Below are 20,244 nucleotides of genomic sequence, written 5' to 3' on the forward strand. Positions count from 1 at the left end.
TTAAGGGTCTAACTTAAGAATAGCACTGTTTTCAGTATAGTAGAGGAATAAACTTCCATTTTAGCAAAGGGCAAATGAAATTTAGCAGTCTTGTCATCTCTTAAAATTTGTTCCAATGGATTTAATTTGCCATTTTAAAATCAGGCAGTAAAGAGAAATCTTCAAATAGTAACTCACATATATAAGGCAACTTCTTAATGGTCATTAAAAGTATATTTGAAAGAATATTCATGGGTTCATCTTGAACCATGAAACTACTGAGCCTAATTTTCAGTTGCATTTATTTTGGAAACACATGAGAAGGCAAAACCCCACCGCTGATGACCACCTACCCTATGAAAGAATTACTGAATTCACAGGAGTCACAGCTTCTCTTATGTCTTGTAGATTTGTTCTGTAAAGTGAAATTCTTGATCTAAATCTCATCTTGTAGGTTCCAAAACTCTTAAAAAGACTGTTCTAATGGTGATGTTGTAGGGATACCTACAGACAGAAGAAGAGAAAAGGCCAATATAGACCAGCATGTAGACAGAGCTTGAAGAAAGCAAAGCAAAGCAATGGAATCCGCAAAAGACTGAGGGTGTGGTGGACAGTGGGGCTAGGGGATCTTCATGAGGAGAAGATATTACTGCTGAGGTATCTTCATGCTCAAAAGGGAAAGCTTTAAAGGAATATGGTATATCCCTTAGCATTCAGCCTAATATGGCTATTTAGAAAGAAGTCACAGCCACAGATGAAAAGCTCACTACTATTCCTACATTTTTAATCCACAAAGTAAGCTATAAAACTATGTAACTCCAATGTAATAAGATAAATCAAAAATGCCCCTTCTCTTTTCTAATGTACTCACATTCTCTTCTCTTCCCTCCTCCCAATGTTAAAGATGCCTCCAAAATGAGATCAGAGATAAGGGCAGAAGCTTTCTTCTCCAATCACTGATGCCATATATTCCTACTTGCCCAAACAACAGTTTTCTTCTTTACCTTCTCTAGTCCTAACCTAAGCCTTACCTTACTATGTATTAAGGAAGTTCACAGGGATGAACAGGGATGAACAGCAATAATACGAACTGACAAAACAGCTGCATCTTGCTTCTAACAGAACAATTAGTTTATTCCAGTCTACAAAAAATATCATGTCTATATGTCTACTTTGCTTTTTTCAACTCTCACTACGTTCATGGATTGTTCATATTTTAATTTTAATGCAAATGATAATTTTCATTAAAACAAAGATAGAACTATGACATTCCTGATTTTGGGACCTTGGATGTTACCAAGATTATATAGTCTCTTGGCATATATTAGAAAGTTTACACAAAGAAAGCTCGCTATATATAATGTCAGAAATATCTCAATCATCAGTTTTTCAGAAATATTTTAATAAGATTCAGAATTACCTATTATGTACTTTCCCTCATTTAAACAGCATTCTTCTTTGATTCTTAGTGAATCCCAGCTATACATTGTATTTAATGTCTGTTTGTTGATATAATCTAAATGACTGACTTACTGAATTGATCTACTAGAAAAAATAAAGCTGGAACTTTCTTCTTTGAAAGTAATATGTCAGAAGACTTTCAGGCAGAGCCTGTCACTTTATGAACACTTGAGAACCTCATAAGAGGTTCCCAATGTAAACATTACCCAATGTAATGACTACAATACAGATTTCAAGCACAGTTCATCCCTTACTTAGAGCTTACTGAAAGCACCAGAGAATTGCTACTAGAGAGAAAACTGGACCGCAAGCCATCTTTCTGTCATAACTCACCCTGTGCTGAATAATACAAAACTCATTCTGACAAGAAACCCCACTGTAATGTAATGAGAGTGGCAATGCCTTCAGAAGAAATACAAGCCTTATAGAGCATCAAAGAATTCATAATAGACAAAAAACTAAAACAAAAACTCTGAGTGTAGTAACATCGAAAAACCTTCAGAATACAGTCATTGCTCCCTCAACATTAAAGAACCACACTGGAAAGAAGCCCTATAAATGTGTAAGAGCCTTTTAAAAGAAAACAAACCTTCTAGATCAAAAGAGAAATATACTGGGGAGATCTAGGAATATAAGAAATGTGCAAAAACTTAATAAGAGCTTAGCTCTGACTGAATACCAGAAATCATACTAGAGATTATGAAGGTACGGAGCCCTTCGGCTAAACTTCTGACCTTACTCAGCATTGGAGAATTCTTACTAGGAAGAAACTTGAAAATAAGAATATTATAGGAGGAAAATAGCTCCTGTTTCTGCAGAAGGAATGTTATTTTATAAAAGTCACATTGGCTAGGTAACAGACTTTTACAGGAATGACGCTAAACATGATAAACACCTGTAGGCTACATAGTATGAAGATTTAGAAAGGTCATTTAACAAACTCCTACACTGAAGAGGTGATTATTCCAGGCACTGGAAATATATCAGTGAATAGAACAAAGGTTCCTGCCCTTGCAGAATTTACATTCCAAAGAGGTGATGACAGATCCCCAATCTGTAAGTGTTTGACTCCTGACCACCCTCCAACCTTTATCACCTCTTAAGACTCCTACAGTTTTGATTGAAATTCTTATTTATTAATCCCTTATGATTACACCTAACTGCAGCTCTTACTCTGAAGTCACCCACTTTGGGGAATATTCAAAGATCTAGAAGGCATTTTAAAGATCAACCAGTAGAAGCTAGGCGCAGAGTCAAAAGTTATACATGGATTTTCTACTGAGCGGGGCTCAGTGCCTCCAATCCCTATGTTGTTCGAGGGTCAACAGCAGTCCTATTCATGACTGGATGTATAGCTATGAATGCCATGTGGGTTTCTGAGGTCTGAATAGTATACAGACAAATAACTTCAAAAGTTTTAAACATTTTAAAATTAATAAGGTATAATTTGACACTTCTAGTATATATTATTTTGAGATACCATAATTGACCTCCTATATTTTAAAAAAATTCGGCAGGCTAAGGCAGTAGGATCGCTTAAGCCCAGGAGTTTGAGGTTGCTGTGAGCTAGGCTGACGCCACGGCACTCACTCTAGCCCGGGCAACAAAGTGAGACTCTGTCTCAAAAAAAAAAAAAATTCCTAAAACTACTTACATCTGGTTGAATAGCTTTAAATACTGGAACATCCATTAGTGTTATCTGACCCTGAAATAGAAAGTAAAAATGACAACTTCTTCTTTGGAATTCTATGATATAAGTATTCTAAATTTAAATTACGTTCTATACCAAAATATTGCTGAATATTTAACTTCATAAGGGCTTATAGAAAATGAAGATTTAGCCTTATTTATATCTACGGTCCCCAACTCCCACGCTGCGGCCCAGTACTGGTCCATGGCCTGTTAAGAACTGGGCCACACATCACGGCTTGAGCTCCACTTCCCCTCACCCCATGGCCATGGAAAAATTGTCTTCCATAAAACTTATGAACCTGGCCACACAGCAGCAGGTGAGCAGCAGGAGAGATGAGTGAAGCTTCATCTGTATTTACAGCAGCTCCCCATTGCTGGCATCACTGCCTGAGCTCTGCCCCCCAACCATGAAACCAGTCCCTGGTGCCGAAAAGGTTGGGGACTGCTACTTTATACCATTAGATATAATTATTTCTAATTATCTCATGCCTCTTTGTATTTTCTTGGGAGACAAATTAGGTGAAGTTAGAAAATAAAAATTGTAAAACTTTGGATGTGGTCATACATATTAAATCAAAACCAAAAACAAAAATCAGACTACTCATTCATGGAGTAGGGTTCTTGTTGGGATGATTAAATTTCAACTCCTCAATTAGCAAAGTGAAATCTGATATTAATAAAGTTTTCTTCCTAACTTATAAAAAAGTAATGAGACTACACCAGAGGCAACACACTATATCTAAGGGCTGTATATGCTATGCTTTATCTCACTTATGGCCATAGATATGAAATGAAATTCAACAATATATTAAAGAATAGTACGCTATGACCAAGCACAGTTTATTCCTGGAATGCAGGAGTGGTTCAATATCAGGAAATCAATATATTCTGCTAACAAATTAAAGGAGAATGAGAATATAAATACATTTATGTCAGTTCAGAAATAACAGGTTTTCTAGATACCTTTCATGATATTATAATACTTTCATATTTCACTTTTCAATTTTTTAATTGAAAACAGTAAAAATATAAAACAGTAAAAATATTTCTTATATATGTCAATAAAGTACAGTTGGCTTGGAGAGATGGCATAAGTAGAGATGAAAGCAATTACTATAAAGGTAAATACTTATACTTAGCAAAGTGAAAGTGTAACTTATAAAGCTGCTCCAAAAAAATCTACAACTCTTCTTAACTTCCCTACCTTAACCCTCTGTTTGCTCCAAAGTTGTGCTACTTTCCCCAACAATTCCCATATCCAGCTTTTTTTAATCATTTCTTCTCCTGGGCCAACAAATTCTAACTCAATAGGACCAATATGTAAATTATGCACAATACTGGAGAAGGAAGAAGGAGGCTTACCGCATATTCTTCTGGTGTAACCTTAAGAACATCAAATACCACAGCATCAAAGCTTTTCTTCAATTCAGAACCTTTGTCACTTAATGATTCAGAACTGCTACTTTTCTGTTAAATTGAAAGAAAATGCAGCCATTTTAATATCACCCCACAGTCAACAGGATAGAAATTAGACTGGCCTTAAAAATTGAGGAAGCTAAGAACAGTGGGTTAACAAATGCTGTAGAAAAGCTGCTTAGAGTACTAGTTAGAGTACTAAAGGGTCAGGCAACTTATAATCTAACCTCAACTTTAGAGCTTTTAGGTTCTTCAGATTTTTAAGTTCTTGAGTAAGTCATTTTCTTGTGTGTCAGTTCTCTCATCCTGACATCCTATCATTTTCTGTAGAGATAAAAGATTTTAACTAGTTCAATGATTCTCAGCTGGGGTAAAGGGAAGTCAGGGGAGAAGGATATACATCTATTTATAATTTTTAAAACTAATTTTTATTAAGAAAAAAACAATTACTTTTATAACATAAACCATCAGAAAATATTCAGGACTCCATTAATTAAAGAGTTGTATAATCCATTCTTAGTTAAGTGATATCTGTCTGTGATAGTATAATTAATACTGTTCTTCCTATTATATTGCAAATTTAAGTTTTCTCCACTTTAAGTACTGGTTAGCTTCCTATCATTACCAGTTTATTATTGGTACTGGAGAAGCGGGTCAAAGTACATGACTAGTAATTTTTTAAGCCTCTACTAATGGCTTATAAGAAGGAATAAAGGGAAGTGTTTATTCTTTCTGATAAGCAATAAAATTGCCATTATGATTTATTAGCTTGTTGTGGATGAGTTAACAACTTGGAGAAAATTGCCAACTTACATTTTAGATTAATGTATTTACCTGACAAAATGTATTTAGTTACTTGGTCAGTTACTGGACTAGTTATATTGATTACCTGATGTCTATCTGAATCCTTAACCTTATGAATACATTTCTGTATTAGTTTTGGGACATAAAATAATATTGTTGACACAATGTAAACTAGTCATAGTTATAGACATTAAACACATGAAATAAAATACTACATTTTATCTATAGGACTAAAGGTTTCTGCTAGAATTTGTAAAGAACTTGGAATTCATCACTCCTGTCCTCAAAATAGGAAAAAAGCTGAATAAACTGAAAATCAATAACTCTCCTTAGCTCTATCAGAGAATTGATATCACAGAGCACACTAAGAGTGGTGCCCTAAAACCTGGAAAGACAGGCGAGTACAGAGAATCACAGATTACAGGAGTCAGTGGACCCAGGAAAGGGCAGGAATAAACTGCAATTGGCAAACTGCTAGAAGCTGTGTATGGACTAAGAGACCAAGAGTTAAAAACTGTTAGGGGCCCATTCTTAGGTTCCTCTCAGCCCCAACTTTTGTGAGTTTTATTACCTCTAGGATACCCACTAGGTTCTCATAGTGAAGATCAGAGAAAAATCCCCTTCTACTTCTAGCAGGGGGAAGGGGAAAGTAGCCATAATGAAATATACCCAGAGCATTCTATTCTCCACTTGCCCTCAAGGGAAAATACTTCAGTAGCCTAACCTACTTGGGGGGAGAAAAATTCCCAACTTCAGACCCCTGTGGCCTTCCTATCTCACCTAAGCAGAGTGAGAGGGACTTAGAAGCATTTGTGAAGGTCACAATCCAAGGACAGAGGCTCACTATAAGACTGAAACCTGATCATAGGACTAGGATCCCCCCCACATACACACCCCTTACCACCACATCAACAGGGCTTCTGTATAATAAGAGGGGATTTCAGCTGAAAGAACTCCAAAGCTCAGACTCTAAGAAGGAACTTCTAGGGAAACCCAAGACAATAGGGGAGAATAAAACAAGGAAACTAGAGGAAACTGAAGACTCAGACACCTACATCAATACCAAACTATAAACACAGCATGACTCCTAGCATGATAAACATAAACCCTTACTCTAAAGGCCTATTTAACCAGTTCTTATTACCAAATATACTATGTCCAGCTTCCAGCAAAAAATTACAAGGCACACTAAGAGGCAAGAACATAGTTTGAAGAGACAAGCGACAGAACCAGACTCAGGTTATCGCAGAGATTTTGGAATTATCAGACTGGGAGTTAAAATAACTGTCATTAATATCCTAAGAGTTCTAATGAAAAAAGTAGACAGCATGTAAGAACAAATGGATGATAATAAGCAGGATATTAAAACTCTAAGAATCAAAAAGAAATGCTAGAATTCAAAAACATTGTGACAAAAATGAAGAATGTCTTTGATGAGCTCACCAGTAGTAGACTGGTAACCAATAAACAACCAAGGAAAGAATCTGTGAGCTTGAAGATATGCCAGTAGAACCTTCCCAAGGTGAAATGCAGAGAAAATAGAATAAAAAAAAGCAACACAATAGCCAAGGACCAGGGGACAATAACAAAAGATATAGCTTACACATAATGAGAATACCAGAAGGAGGGGAGAGAAAGAAGCAGAAGAAATACTTAACATAATAATAGTTGAGAATTTTCCAAAATTAATGACAGATCACTTCCTTTGTAATGATGATGGTTCCATACTTGATATTTAGCTGCTACTGAAGGCAGGGTGGTAAAAAATGAAGCATAATGACAGGTCCCCAAAACTGATGTATAAGAGCTGGGGGACTGACCTGTGTGTACTGTAATAATTGAAACTTTGGTTAATTTTTTTGTGCCATTCACTATAGCCTCACATTCTACCACCATTTAATAGAACCTGGTCTAAATGTTCTTGTTCTGATGATCCTCCAAATTCAGCCAACTGACACAGAAAAAAAAAAAAGTGAGGCAAAAGTAAAATCACGATAAGTTAACTAGAGAGGTGCTCGAGCACCTAGTTCAGTCTTTATCTCCATCTTAAATGCTAAGCCACATCAGCAGAGTAAGCCTTTCCAACATTCCAGGCTAACAGTTCTTTGATCTACTCTAATAGGGTTGGAATCAAGGACTCTAGAGGATGTCCAAACTTTAGTGATTCCCAGGAAAGGAACCTTCTTTGCCTCACTTGTACTATTGCCCTCAAGGTTTGTGTAATATAAAATTATTATAAAAAGAAACTATGTTTCCTTTAAAACTAAACCCAAGAAAGAGTTTTAAGTTATTATTTATCATCATTTTTCAAGTATCTTAAGTAGATAAGGATTAAGTGTTTCTAAAATGCACAGTGAACATACGGATGGCAAAATTAAAAGTTGAAAAGACTAAAAAATGTGTAGGTGTTTTCCTCACATTCTGATTTAAATTGTGGTTTTTCAAGCACAATGCTTGAAAAATTAGAAAGCCAGGTAAGAAACTGTACAATTAAACTTATTAAATATCTTACCTCAGAAGCAGTAGCTGCAATATTAACACTGCTGGCCTGCCCGTTCATTAGGTCCATGCTTTCCTCATCGGTCCCTGACCCTATGTTAACAGAGGACTGATGGCTTCATGTCCAAGGCACAAATACATTATTCCTGTAAAAAAGAAACAAAAAAATTAAAATGTACGTCTTCCTTGAAGTTTAAGAAAATAAACCCAAGCCCACTACCACACCAAGAAATAAAATACTTCAATTGTTTAAAACTCTTTTATTTTATTATTTTAGCTAAGCCACTAAACCCAGATGGTGGACAATCTTGTACGATATTTTCAAACAATCAGAAACACAAAATGGGCAGTATTCAATAGATGTTACTGTTACCTTCTTCATAAGAAAAGCAAAAGCATACCTTTTCATTTAAGTCGGCATCATTTGAGAAAAAATCAAATCACTTAACTTTTTTAGTTTTAAGTAAACAAAATGTGTAAAAACCATATGGCAAAGACAGACATGACATAGCACAATAAATTTTTAGAGATCCTAAGGACACTCTCTTAAATCAACAATACTGAATAAGCTTGCCATGGTTACTAATCTATTAATAGTTTACCAAAATATCACAAATATTAAATACTTAAAATACTGTGTCATAAAAATACAGTCATCCCTTGATATCCTCAGGGCATTGGCTCCACAACTCTCTGTAGATACCAAAATCCACAGATGCACAAGGCCCTTAAATAATGGCACAGTACTTGCATATAACCTACGTATATCCTCCTGTATACCTTAAATCATTTCTAGATTACTTAAAGTACCTAATACAAGATAAATGCTATGTGAACAGTTTTCATACCATATCATTTAGGGAATAATGACAAGAAAAAGGCTGTACATGTTCAGTACAGACATAATCATCCTTTTTTTCCTCCACCCCCAAATATTTTCAATCCATAGTTGGTTAAATCTATGGATGCAGAACCCAAGGATATGGAGGGCTGACTATACCATAATATATTCTATGTTTATTTGTATAGGGCTTTAAAGTTTACTGAGTATCTTCAATATGTCATCTTATTGATTTTTACAACTATCAATAATACTAATTAGGGAAGATATTATTATACCTGTGTAACACAAAGAAACAGTCTCTGAGGACACAGGCTGGGAAATGAGGAACCAAGAACAAGACTCAAGCTACCTAAAACTCCAGTCAAATATTCTTTCTGGAATGCTATATTTCTTTTCACTTTACTGAAAGTCAGAATATTTCTTCAAGTTCTATTATCTTCCCACAAATAACTTGCTAGATAATACTGAATAGGTAACTTTTACTCCTCTAGGACAGAATTTCTTCCTTTCTGTAAAATGACAGAGGCAAACAGACTTTAAGATCCCTTTTCAACTTTAAATACCTAAGATGTTTTTCATAAGAGAAATGACAAGTGTCTATAAATTAGGGGTTCTATACTATACTCACTTTAAAAACTGAGCTTGAAACGTCAATAATGACTCCTTCAATATTAAGTTTCCTTTCTCTGGAGAAACAATATAGGATAGTGATTTTAAAGCACATACTCTGAAACAAGACTGCCTCTTTGTGAACCTAGCAAACTTCAACTTTTCTATGCTAGGTTTCCTCATCTATGAAATAGAACTAAGTACCTACACTTCATAGAGTTGTGGTGAGGAGAAATAAGTTAATATACACAAAGCACCTAAAACAGTATGGACACACAGTAAGTGTGCTATTATTATAATGCAGTGATGATGTAGATGTTGTTACTACCTACTTAATGCACATAAAGCTTAAATTTAATGGAGTCTCCTAAATAACGAAGACAAAAATCTTAGAAATATACCTCTGGCAAGCACACATTCATCAGCATCACTAAAAATTCTAATTGTAAACACAATGAATAAGAATGCCTAAAATGTTTCTTAGATGTAGCAAAACATGCTCTTGGTTTTCAAATGCTTAAAAACTATTACTAATGATAGCAGCCTTCAGTTACATCTTGAATTTATCTTCATTTCTTATCGAGCTAGAATTTTTAAAATGAGAAATATATTAGAAATAATGGGGTTTTAAAATCATCAGAACCTACTTAGGAATCAATGTGAAAATGAATAAAGCACAAAATAATTTTTAATTTTCTTTAATCTATACTATCTCATTCTATAAACTTTATTATTCTTATGGTACTGTTAAGGATCAACTTATATTTACACTGCTATACAAAACTAGCTTGATAATCCAGAGTCTCTGAAAGTAACAGTAACAGTCTGCAATGAAATGTCTTCAAATAATTTCATCTCACTCCACATGTTACATATAGATTAAGTATGACATGAATTCATAAATCAAGAGTGCCCCCTAGTGCTAAAAAAGGATTTTAATTTAATAAAGGAATTGTATTCTTAACCTACTTCACATATCAAACATATAAATTTTATTACTATTATTTACTAAAAAAAGGTAATACAGACCAGGAATGACATTAACATATTTGTAAAATACTGTCATAAAGAATAAAGTCTTTTCTGCCTGCTTTTAATTAAATTGTCACTGAAATATTCCATGAAAATTATGGTCATATTAAAATCCACTATGTATTTAAAAAAATACAGCAAAGCACGTCTTAAAGAAAATAAAGAAACTTATTCATAACTACTTACAAATGTACTACATGTCAACAGTATATAATAATGCTGAAGTACAAAAGAGACTCATATGGTACTATAAAAATACTAAAAGTCCTAAAAGAGATGTGAAATATTTATTCTTTTGTATGTGCCTCAAAGACCCTTCTAAGCTTTGCACACAGAAAAATTCAAATTAAATAACACAAACATACCCTTTAATATTATTTATTTTTCTGAGTGCTATAAATGGCACAAATGTTCATAATGACTACTATAATAACATCACAACAGTTATTTTCTTAATTAAACTCGTTAGTTTCTACTTCTTCTCAACTAATAAAGACAGTTACTTTAGCTGTCTTTTGGTTTTAAATTCCAAAACAGAGATATTGCTTCTTTCCAAACAATATAACCCCAAAACAAGAAATCTGAAATGCGCAGCTTTAGTTCCTTGCTTCAGTTCACAAAACTAGATTATCAATTTGCAAACATAATCATTCAGCCTCCAAACTGCCTATCTTCTCAATGGTCTTCCCAAAAAGAAACCAATGCTTTTTTAAATAAATGAACAAGGTGATTAAAGTCAAAGCAACAATTTCTCATTAATTAATCTCACTTCGCAGTAACAGCTCCATATTCTTTTCTAAAATAATTTATACTATCACCTTTAGGAATGTTATGCTAAAGACATTTAATAGTTTTACAAAACATACACCAGAAGAGTTAAGCATCTATTAACATAAGGAAACTGACAATGAAATAAAATTAATTAGTACAATTTCCTTGGAAACATTTCAACAATACAGAATTGATATGTTCATACACTTTTGGCCCCAAATCTTAGTCCTGGAAATTCATCTTATCAAAATTCTAGAGAAAAAGAAAAAACTCTACAAAGCTATTAAATCAAGCATTGGTTACAATAGTGAAAAACAGAAGTGACTTTAACACCTTTATATACAATAATGTTTAAAAAACTCAAATGTACAGTTACAAGTAAGGAACCTCAAAACAGCAGTGACAGGTTCAATAAAAGCAACTAAACCTTCTCATTGTTATGTTCTTACAAAGTTTTGTGAGAAATATAGAGTACAATTAAAACACTGTAATTACACTTCAATATGTAAAAGTTATTACAGTTTGCTTTAATAATTTTTTTAATAGAAATTAATGACATGTTTTATATCACACCCATGGGAGGCCCAAAGATATAAATGGCCTGTGTGTCATAGCCTTAAGCAAGCCCACTCCAGCATGTGTGATAGCTAAAAATTTACACTGCCTTCTTTATTTTCTAAAGTAAGAAAATCAGAAATTAGTCCCAAATTCCCCAGTACTTTGTTTCAATAATTACAACCATCAAAATGCTGAGGAGAGGCCAGGTGTGGTGGCTCACGTCTGTAATCCTAGCACTCTGGGAGGCCGAGACCGGCAGATCGTTTGAGCTCAGGAGTTAGAGACCAGCCTGAGCAAGAATGAGACCCCATCTCCACTAAAAATAGAAAGAAATTAGCTGGACAACTAAAAATATATAGAAAAAAAAAATTAGCCGGGCATGGTGGCACATGCCTGTAGTCCCAGTTACTCAGGAGGCTGGGGCAGAAGGCTTGCTTGAGCCCAGGAGTTTGAGGTTGCTGTGAGCTGGGCTGATGCCACGGCACACTAGCCCGGGCAACAGAGTGAGACTCTGTCTCAAAAAAACAAACAAACAAAAAAGAAAACAAGGTTAATTTTGGTATTTGTCACTCTTAAAAAACTCAAGTTATTAAGATAGAAATTTAAAAAGAACAGGGTTCTCATGTACATCTGAGGTTATGAAGGGCTCCCTGCCTCCCACAGAGTTCATTAGTCTCCTGCCTTTGTACTTCCACTGCTCTTTTGTCAAAATCCTATTACTATATTTTCACACTGCTTAGGTTATCTCTCCTTAATGATCTTTTAGTTCCCGATGTTGAAGATCCATATTTAAAAACAAACCACAACAAAAAATATTATTTTTTATCTTTGCATTCAGGCACAGATAGCATAGTACTTGACCTCAATTACCTACTTTAATAAGTATCTGTTGAAAGAATGAGTAAATGACTGAACAAAGCAACCATTCTTAGTTGAAGATTATATAAATGCCAGATTAACAAAAGTATAGGGAGAGTGGCAATCAAATAATCAATACAGACAATGCTGCATGAATTTAAAAGAATATGATGAGGATTTCTACTTCCAGTAACATGGCTGACAGGGCAATCTAAAAATCTTTGTGCCACAAAGGAAATTTAGAAAAAGGGCTTAAATTCTGATACCAGCTAGAGAGAGAAGACAAGGCCACGAAGAGATGAGAATGAAATCGAGGTACACACAATCTCCTCCCCATCATATTCCCCCCGTACCTCCATCTATAATAAAGCCAGAGAGCTCAATAATCTACCCATCAGTGATAAGATGGTCTAGGGGAAAAAAATGTATCCTGGTAGAGGAAGATAAGGAAATTTGTCTGTCTTGGCCTGGGCTTAATGTTGAGGCTAGAATAAAGTATCTACCCCAAAAATTCATAACCTCAGGCATGCTCCTATACAGAGAAAGAATTCGAATTTATACTACCAGCCTGGTCCAAGACCCTCAAGACAAAAAAAAAAATAACACAAAATATGTTCACAAGCCAGTGAGATTGTCCTGGAACCCAAGGCAGATGGTGCGAACAAAAATTTGAGGAAGGGACCAGGTGCAATGTCTCACTCCCGGCACTATGGGAGGCCCAGGTGGGAGGATTCCTTGAGGCCAGGATGTTTGAGACTAGCCTGGGCAACAAAGTGAGATCCCATCTCTACAACAAATAAAAAAAATAGCTGGGTGTAGTGGCATGCATTCATAGTCCCAAGTACTTAGGAGGCTGAGGCAGGAGAATCACTTGAGTCCAGGAATTTGAGGTTATAGTGAGCTGTGACTGGGCTACTGCACTACAGCCTGGTGACACAGTGAGACCTTATCTCTAAAAGAAAAAAAAATTTTGAGGAAGGAATATCCCTTCAATCCAGGTAATGTAAAATTGCCACAAATAAAGTCCCAAGCCCCACTGATAAGCTCTGTATAAAAAATTACCAACTTTATAAGCAAACAACCCATTACAAGTAAAAGATAGGACAACAATTGCTAGAACTACCTCCCAAGAACTTCAGACGAAAATTATCAGATACAGGCTATAGAACAGTAAAGATTAAAAATAGTGGCCTTAAAAGAAGAAATTGGAAACATAAAACATTATGATAAAGCGAGACAAACATTTCTAAGAGAAATACAACTTTAAAAAAGTAAAGAAATATATAATCACTGGAGAACTAAGCATCAGATTAAACACAACTGAAGAAAGAATTCATGAAGTAGTACAAAAATAAAGTTAAACAAAAATTCTATACTAAGAATAAAATGTAGCGAGATTAAGAGAAATGGAAAACAGAATAAGATCTAACACAGTCGAAGAGGAATTCCAGAAGAGATAATAAAAGACAAGCAATATTTAAGAAAAAAGTGTGACGTTCCCAGAACTTATGAAAGACATAAATCTGCATATCCAGGAATCCTGAGCCTTAAGCAGGATAAATACATAAATAAAAAGAACTATATTCTCCATACATCACTTTAAATTGGAGAACACTCATTTAAAAAGTAAGTGAATTAAGACAGATTATACTTACATAGGAACAAAATTAAACTGAAAGCTTCTCAACAGCACCAATAGACACAGAAGAAAATGAAATAGTATCTTCAAAGTACTGATAAAAAATAACTATCAGTGTAGAATTCCATATCCAGCTAAATTCCCATTTAAGAGAAGGAAAAATAAAGACATTTTCAGACAAACAAAAAATTTACTAAAACATTAGTCCATACGGCAAGCACTTAAGAATATCATCCATGTAGAACTAATTTATCCCAAAGTAGAAAAACCTGTCCCAGTTTCTGTTTAACTTTACAGCATTGAAAGTAAAATATGGAGTAGAATTATTATAACCCTGATTAAGATGATTAACATTTTTAGATTATTGCCAAAGTGCTTAAAAACTCAAAATTAACTTCTATTTATAATTATTTTTTAAAAAATTACAATCTGCTTTTATGTAAAAAAAAGATACACTACTCCTCCTTTTGTAGAAAAATCCTATCATTTAAGCATCAGAATACACAAAACAGCACAATAACAAAAGCTAACATTTATGGAGTGCTTACTATCTAGCAGGCCCTGCACTAAGTACCTTTTCATTCAAAAACCGCTCAATCCTCACAACAACCCTACAAGATAATAACATTATACAGCCATTTTTAGAGATCAGAGGATAGGTAACTTGCCCAAGCTTACACTAAGGACGGGCAGCTGGAGGAGGGAAAGGGAGGACAGGTGGACAGAAAACCAACAGACAGGACTAATAAAAGGATAGAAAAAAAAACCAGGACAGATTCGGGGGTGAGGGAGGGACAAAACAAAAGGAAGGAAGCAGTTCTGGCCGGGCTGCCCCGGCCAGCACGGAGGAAGGCAGCGATTCCCAGCCCACCCGGCCTGGGCCCGGGGGCATTCGCGGTAGCAGCAGCGTTCACACGTGGGCCCCTGAGGTCGCCGGGATGGGCTGCCATCCTAAGTATTTAGAAATGATGGAATTAGATATAGAAGATGCCACCCAAGTTTATACCATTCTTGGTTTACCTGGACCTCATGGAGAGTAAAACCTGGCAATGAAGTGAACTGTGTGGGGTTAGGAGAACTCCAGCTCATCTGCCTTGTGGGTACTGAGCTAGAAGGGGAAGGGTTACAGACAGTGGTGCCTACGCCCATCACTGCTTCCCTCAGCCATAACAGGATAAGGGAGATCTTGAAGGCATCGAGAAAATTGCAAAGTGATCCAGATTTGCCAATGTCTATTACTTTGGCCATAGTGGAGTCTGATTCTACAATATTCTATTATAAACTTACTGATGGATTTATGCTGCCAGACCCCCAGAATATTTCCCTTAGAAGATGACATCTATACTTCCTGATACATATTTTATTCATACAAGATTGGATTTGAGACCAATCAGCCTGCTTCATCTTTTATTTCAGTCAGTGCTGACTTAGGTTGACTAGTCAAGATTGACTTTCTACTTCCATAAGATTTTCCTTCTGAAGAATAAAATTTCCCCAGATAGAAGAATTTTTTTTCTTTAAAAAATAAAGGGTAGTTGCTCTTAGAACTTTCTTATCTAGAGACAGTTTAATTGCAGTTGTATACAGGTTTGTGCCTAGGATGTGTTCAGAGGGGTGCAGCCCACATGCTGCTTCTGTCATCCCACACTCGTAGCTGCCTCTTTGTTCACTGCAGGCACTGCTTGCTCATTTTGAAGACGGCCACCTCTTTCTCTTACTTGTCTCTCCCAGTGCCTTTTGGCCACTGTAGCTAGCTTGGAATGGCATTTCATATACACCTTGACACCTGGAGAATTTATCTCCGCCTGCTTTTTCATCCCCAATAGAAAGTAAAAGATTTCTTTCATTTGGTCTTCCTGTTGCAATTACTGTTACTTCTCTCTTTGGTAGACTTTAAATCAAAACTAAAAATATGTTCATTCAGAGTGTAAACTTATGTGTCTAGAATAATAGGGACCAGAGATGTGCTATCTACAAGAGTATTAGGTATTCCTTCCCATTCTTATCATCACCACCTTTATTATAGCTAGACTATAACACGAAAGATAGTGTAGGACACTATCAGACTTAAAAATGTCTTTAGTAATTAATTAGACCCAGTTATTCCACTTTTGTTAATATCTGCCAATTAAGTTGTCCAAAGTATAAAAATTTTATGTCTAAAGATGTTTCAAGTGGCATTACTTATAATAGCTCAAATTATAGACCACATAAAAGTTTAGGACAGGGCTCAGCAAACTTTTTCTATAAAGGGTGAAGAAGTAAATATTTTAGGCTTTGCAGGCCTTACTGTCTCTGTCATAACTTGTCAACACTGCTGTTTGTAGCACAAGAGCAGCCGTAGATAATATATAAGCAAATAGCCATGGCTGTGTTCCAATAAAACTTTATTTACAAATGTGGGGCCATAATTTGCCATTCTCTGGTCTAGGAAATAGTCAATAAACAGACATATATGAATGGCACAATATGTATTCCTGACAAATTAGTAATGAATAATATTAAATATATGACAAAATGTTATATTACATAAAAATTGCAAGATACAAAAGTATATGAACGGTGTAATCATGGCTGCAAATAACACACCATGCATGTGATAAAAAAAAGACAAAGTAAATCAAAGTAAACTACTAACTGTGGTTATAGTGGGATGGCAGGGCAGTAAATGGATGATTTTGTCTTTCCTCAATTATTTCAGTTTTTGTTTGTATTACTTTTATAATAAAAATACCTTAAAATAAAAAAAGGAAGGAAGGAAACAGAAAGGAACATATTTTTTTCCTACTCTGATCAAATTTATAATATGGTTAGAGGGGGATAGAGTACGAAGTGAAAAAAATCAGAGAATACTACAGCTTGCTATACTAGGATTCAGCTTCAAGAGTCACATGATTTCTACAGAAGGAAATGTTTAGGTTTACAAACGAAGACAAGCTGAGGAACCAGCAGAAAGGAGAAGTAAAAGCAACATTATCAAAAGCACAAATTTAAAAGTAAGGATGGCACAGAAAGAAGGCACATATGGAGCATTGGCCTGCTTGATGCAGAGATGAGTTCTGGTAAAGTTCAAAGCAGCAACAGGACCAGACTGTGGAGGATCTCAACTGTCAAGCTGAGAAATTTAGATTAGAAGGGATAGGCCCTGGAAATCATTAAAGGTTTCCGAGTAAGGAAATGACTTTAGGAAATTAAAACCTATATTTCAAAGTTTAAGATGACAGGGTTTAGGGAAGGTGAGTTGTAAACAACATGCTCCCACCTTTTCCCCAAAACAACAAAGTATCTCAAGCACATGCTGGTGCCCTTACCAGCCCAAGCTTCCCCAATCTCTTCTCTTTAGGACCCTCTCCTAGTCTTCTAGTTGTACAAAATCTTCTCATGGTCATTCTACCCCCTGAACTTCAATCACCTTTATCCTACCATCACCCAGTTCTTAATTCAGAATCCTTAATCATGTGGAAATGGCAATCTCAGATGACATTAAAAAGAAAAACATTAATGTAATTTCCATTAATTTGTGAATGACCCTCACTGCTCCCCACCCGTTAGGGGTAGAGGAAGTAGTATGGTAAGAAAAGTATGAGACATTTGGGACTTTAATCAAGTGTGTTATGTTGGGTAAATTAATAAGGACAAAAAGGAGATGAATTTTCAGTTTGCAATACAGTAGTTTGTAGTACTAAATCATTGGATTTAACGATCAGTGGTCCCGTACATAAGAGAGGCACCACGTTACATCTGTTGACTGATTTTTAAGTATAAACATAAATGTTATTTTATTATTTTAATCAAAAATATACAATTTGAAACTATCCTTAGTCCTACAGAACTAAAGGACCATTTATCTTTCATATAGAACTAAAGGATAAAAATATCCTAAGCTATAGTTAATTCTCAATCAAAGGACAGCAAATATTTTTCAAGCAGTAATTCACCTGGATAACATCCTGAAAAAAAGACAAGTTCTGGGGAAACCTCAATCACCGTAAACAACCATAATGACAGGTTTAGCAATTTTATACACCACCAAGTTTGCAAAAAAAGAAATGATAATGTCTAAATGAATCTACACATTTAGAAGTTTCACGTCAAAAGAACTAAATAAATCATTTCCCAGCAAGGTTTATCAGATCACTTGCCAAATTATTGTTTAAGTTTAAACATCTATACATATTCTATAGACATATATTTTATTTCTAAATATTTTAGGCACACATTCATGATGTATGAGAAAGATGATTTTCAAAACAAACTAACATCTTAAATTAGAAGGAAGAAGATAAAGAAACAGAAAACTGTTTCACTTATCATGTAGCCACTTTAATATCCTACTTGAAGTAGAGTGCACATATTAAAGACAATGAAAAGAAAACTGGCCCATTTAAAATGTACCTCACCATCTATAAAATAGCAGACATTCCTTCTCAAAGTGTAAAGAAAAGCTTAAAAATAATCAAGTTACTTTATTCACTTGAACTGAAATTGTTTTGCTGTGGCTGGGCACAGTGGCTCACATCTGTAATCCTAGCACTCTGGGAGGCTGAGGCAGGAGGATCACTTGAAGTCAGGAGTCTGAGACCAGCCTAAGCAAGAGCAAGACCCCATCTCTACAAAAAATTAAAAAATTAGCCAGGCGTGGGGGTGAGTGCCTGTAGTCCCAGCTACTCGGGAGGCTGAGGCAGGAGGATACTTCAGCCCAGAAGTTTGAGGTTGCAGTGAGCTGTGATGACGCCACTGCACTCTAGCCTGGGCAAAAGAAAAAAAAAAAAAATTGTGTTGCCTTTAGGCAATAAAAGAAGATTCTACAATAAGTCTTCCAGATACGACTTTGTTGCATTTGTACTCAGTTGTAAAAGTAATGGGCTGATCCATTTGTAAACTGGCCCACATCTATGCAGAGGGCTTATATTTCCATATAATATAAACAGCCTGAAACTAAACAACTTATAGGGGAAGAGAGAGATTCCAATGACTAAATATGAAAGGGAAGAAAATCTATTAATATAAAATACTGCATTTAAAGGTTATGCTTTATTTCCTGTATAGAAAGTACACTGAAGATAATTTGCTAAGTAATTCTAATACAGAGTTCTGAGATCTCCTGTGCTACCTGACCCAAAATATGAAATAGGTTAACTAGAAAAAGAAGTTCACATTAAAAACAACAACAAAAAAAACTGTGCTGCAAACATTTGTGCTTTTGTTTTTAGTAGGTATTGTATATTTCGACCAAATGCTTTACTCAAAAGACTAACCCATAGAAGTCCATTTAACTCAAAATACTACATATATGAGATAAAACAAACAAAAAACTCAACATACTGATATAATATTAGCAGTTAAAGCATGAAAACAATCCAACTGAAATAGATTGAAATATTTGACAAAAATGTGCCACTGTGAGCCTAGGAATGGTCAGAGAAAGGACCATTAGGGAAGGTGAGCATGTTAGTATGGGACATCAGAAGAGAAAAACATGGCTAGTGCTGATGGGACAAGACAGATATCAAAATTCCAAGGGTGGAGCCTACATCTCAGGTGAGGCAACTGTACAGCAGGACTTCCCACTAAGGCTAGAAAAGAAAAAAAAAAAAGCCTAGAAGGAAGGACAATTAAATAGCCTGGACACCTAAGGGGTTTAGGGGCAAGAGAATCCCTATGCTCTAGAGGAGAGGTAGTAAAGATCGCCTGTATCTGAAATGTGAGACTAAACTGGATATCACAGAATACTCTGCTGGCAAGGAATTACTACACAACGGAAAACTATGCAGCTGTTAAGAGATCATGAAAGAATACTTAATGACAGACAAGAAAATATTTACAACATACTGCTAAATGAATAAGGCAAATTTACCAAACAGTGTTTCAGGTATGATCCTTTTTAGTTATCATTATCATTATTATTATAATAGCATACAAGAAAGAATGCACCAACACACACTAAAACGTAGTTACCTCCAGTTTTATAAGTCAATTTTTTCCTAACTTTAGCTTACCTGTATATTTTTAAATTTTCTACAAAGATATTATTATTTATTATTATTTTTTTTTTTTTTGAGATAGAGTCTCACTCTATTGC

General features: G+C 35.2%; 1 protein-coding gene and 1 pseudogene across 4 annotated transcripts in view; one reads left to right on the forward strand and one right to left on the reverse strand.

The window, feature by feature from the left end:
* RALGPS2 (Ral GEF with PH domain and SH3 binding motif 2) overlaps positions 1–20,244 on the reverse strand; it is a 160,318-nt gene that overhangs the window by 115,569 nt on the left and 24,505 nt on the right. For all 4 annotated transcript variants that reach the window (XM_045547275.1, XM_045547276.1, XM_045547277.1 and 1 more), the window contains exons 2-4: positions 7,865–7,997; positions 4,495–4,599; positions 3,095–3,145 (exon numbers count right to left, since the gene is read on the reverse strand). In XM_045547275.1, coding sequence (XP_045403231.1) covers positions 3,095–3,145; positions 4,495–4,599; positions 7,865–7,921 — 213 coding nt within the window. In that variant the 5' untranslated portion in view covers positions 7,922–7,997. The remainder of the gene's footprint in view (positions 1–3,094; positions 3,146–4,494; positions 4,600–7,864; positions 7,998–20,244) is intronic.
* Positions 12,822–15,498, forward strand: LOC123634821 (annotated as a pseudogene).

The sequence above is a fragment of the Lemur catta genome, chromosome 3 (genome assembly GCF_020740605.2).
Source record: "Lemur catta isolate mLemCat1 chromosome 3, mLemCat1.pri, whole genome shotgun sequence".
Classification (NCBI taxonomy): Eukaryota; Metazoa; Chordata; class Mammalia; order Primates; family Lemuridae; genus Lemur; species Lemur catta.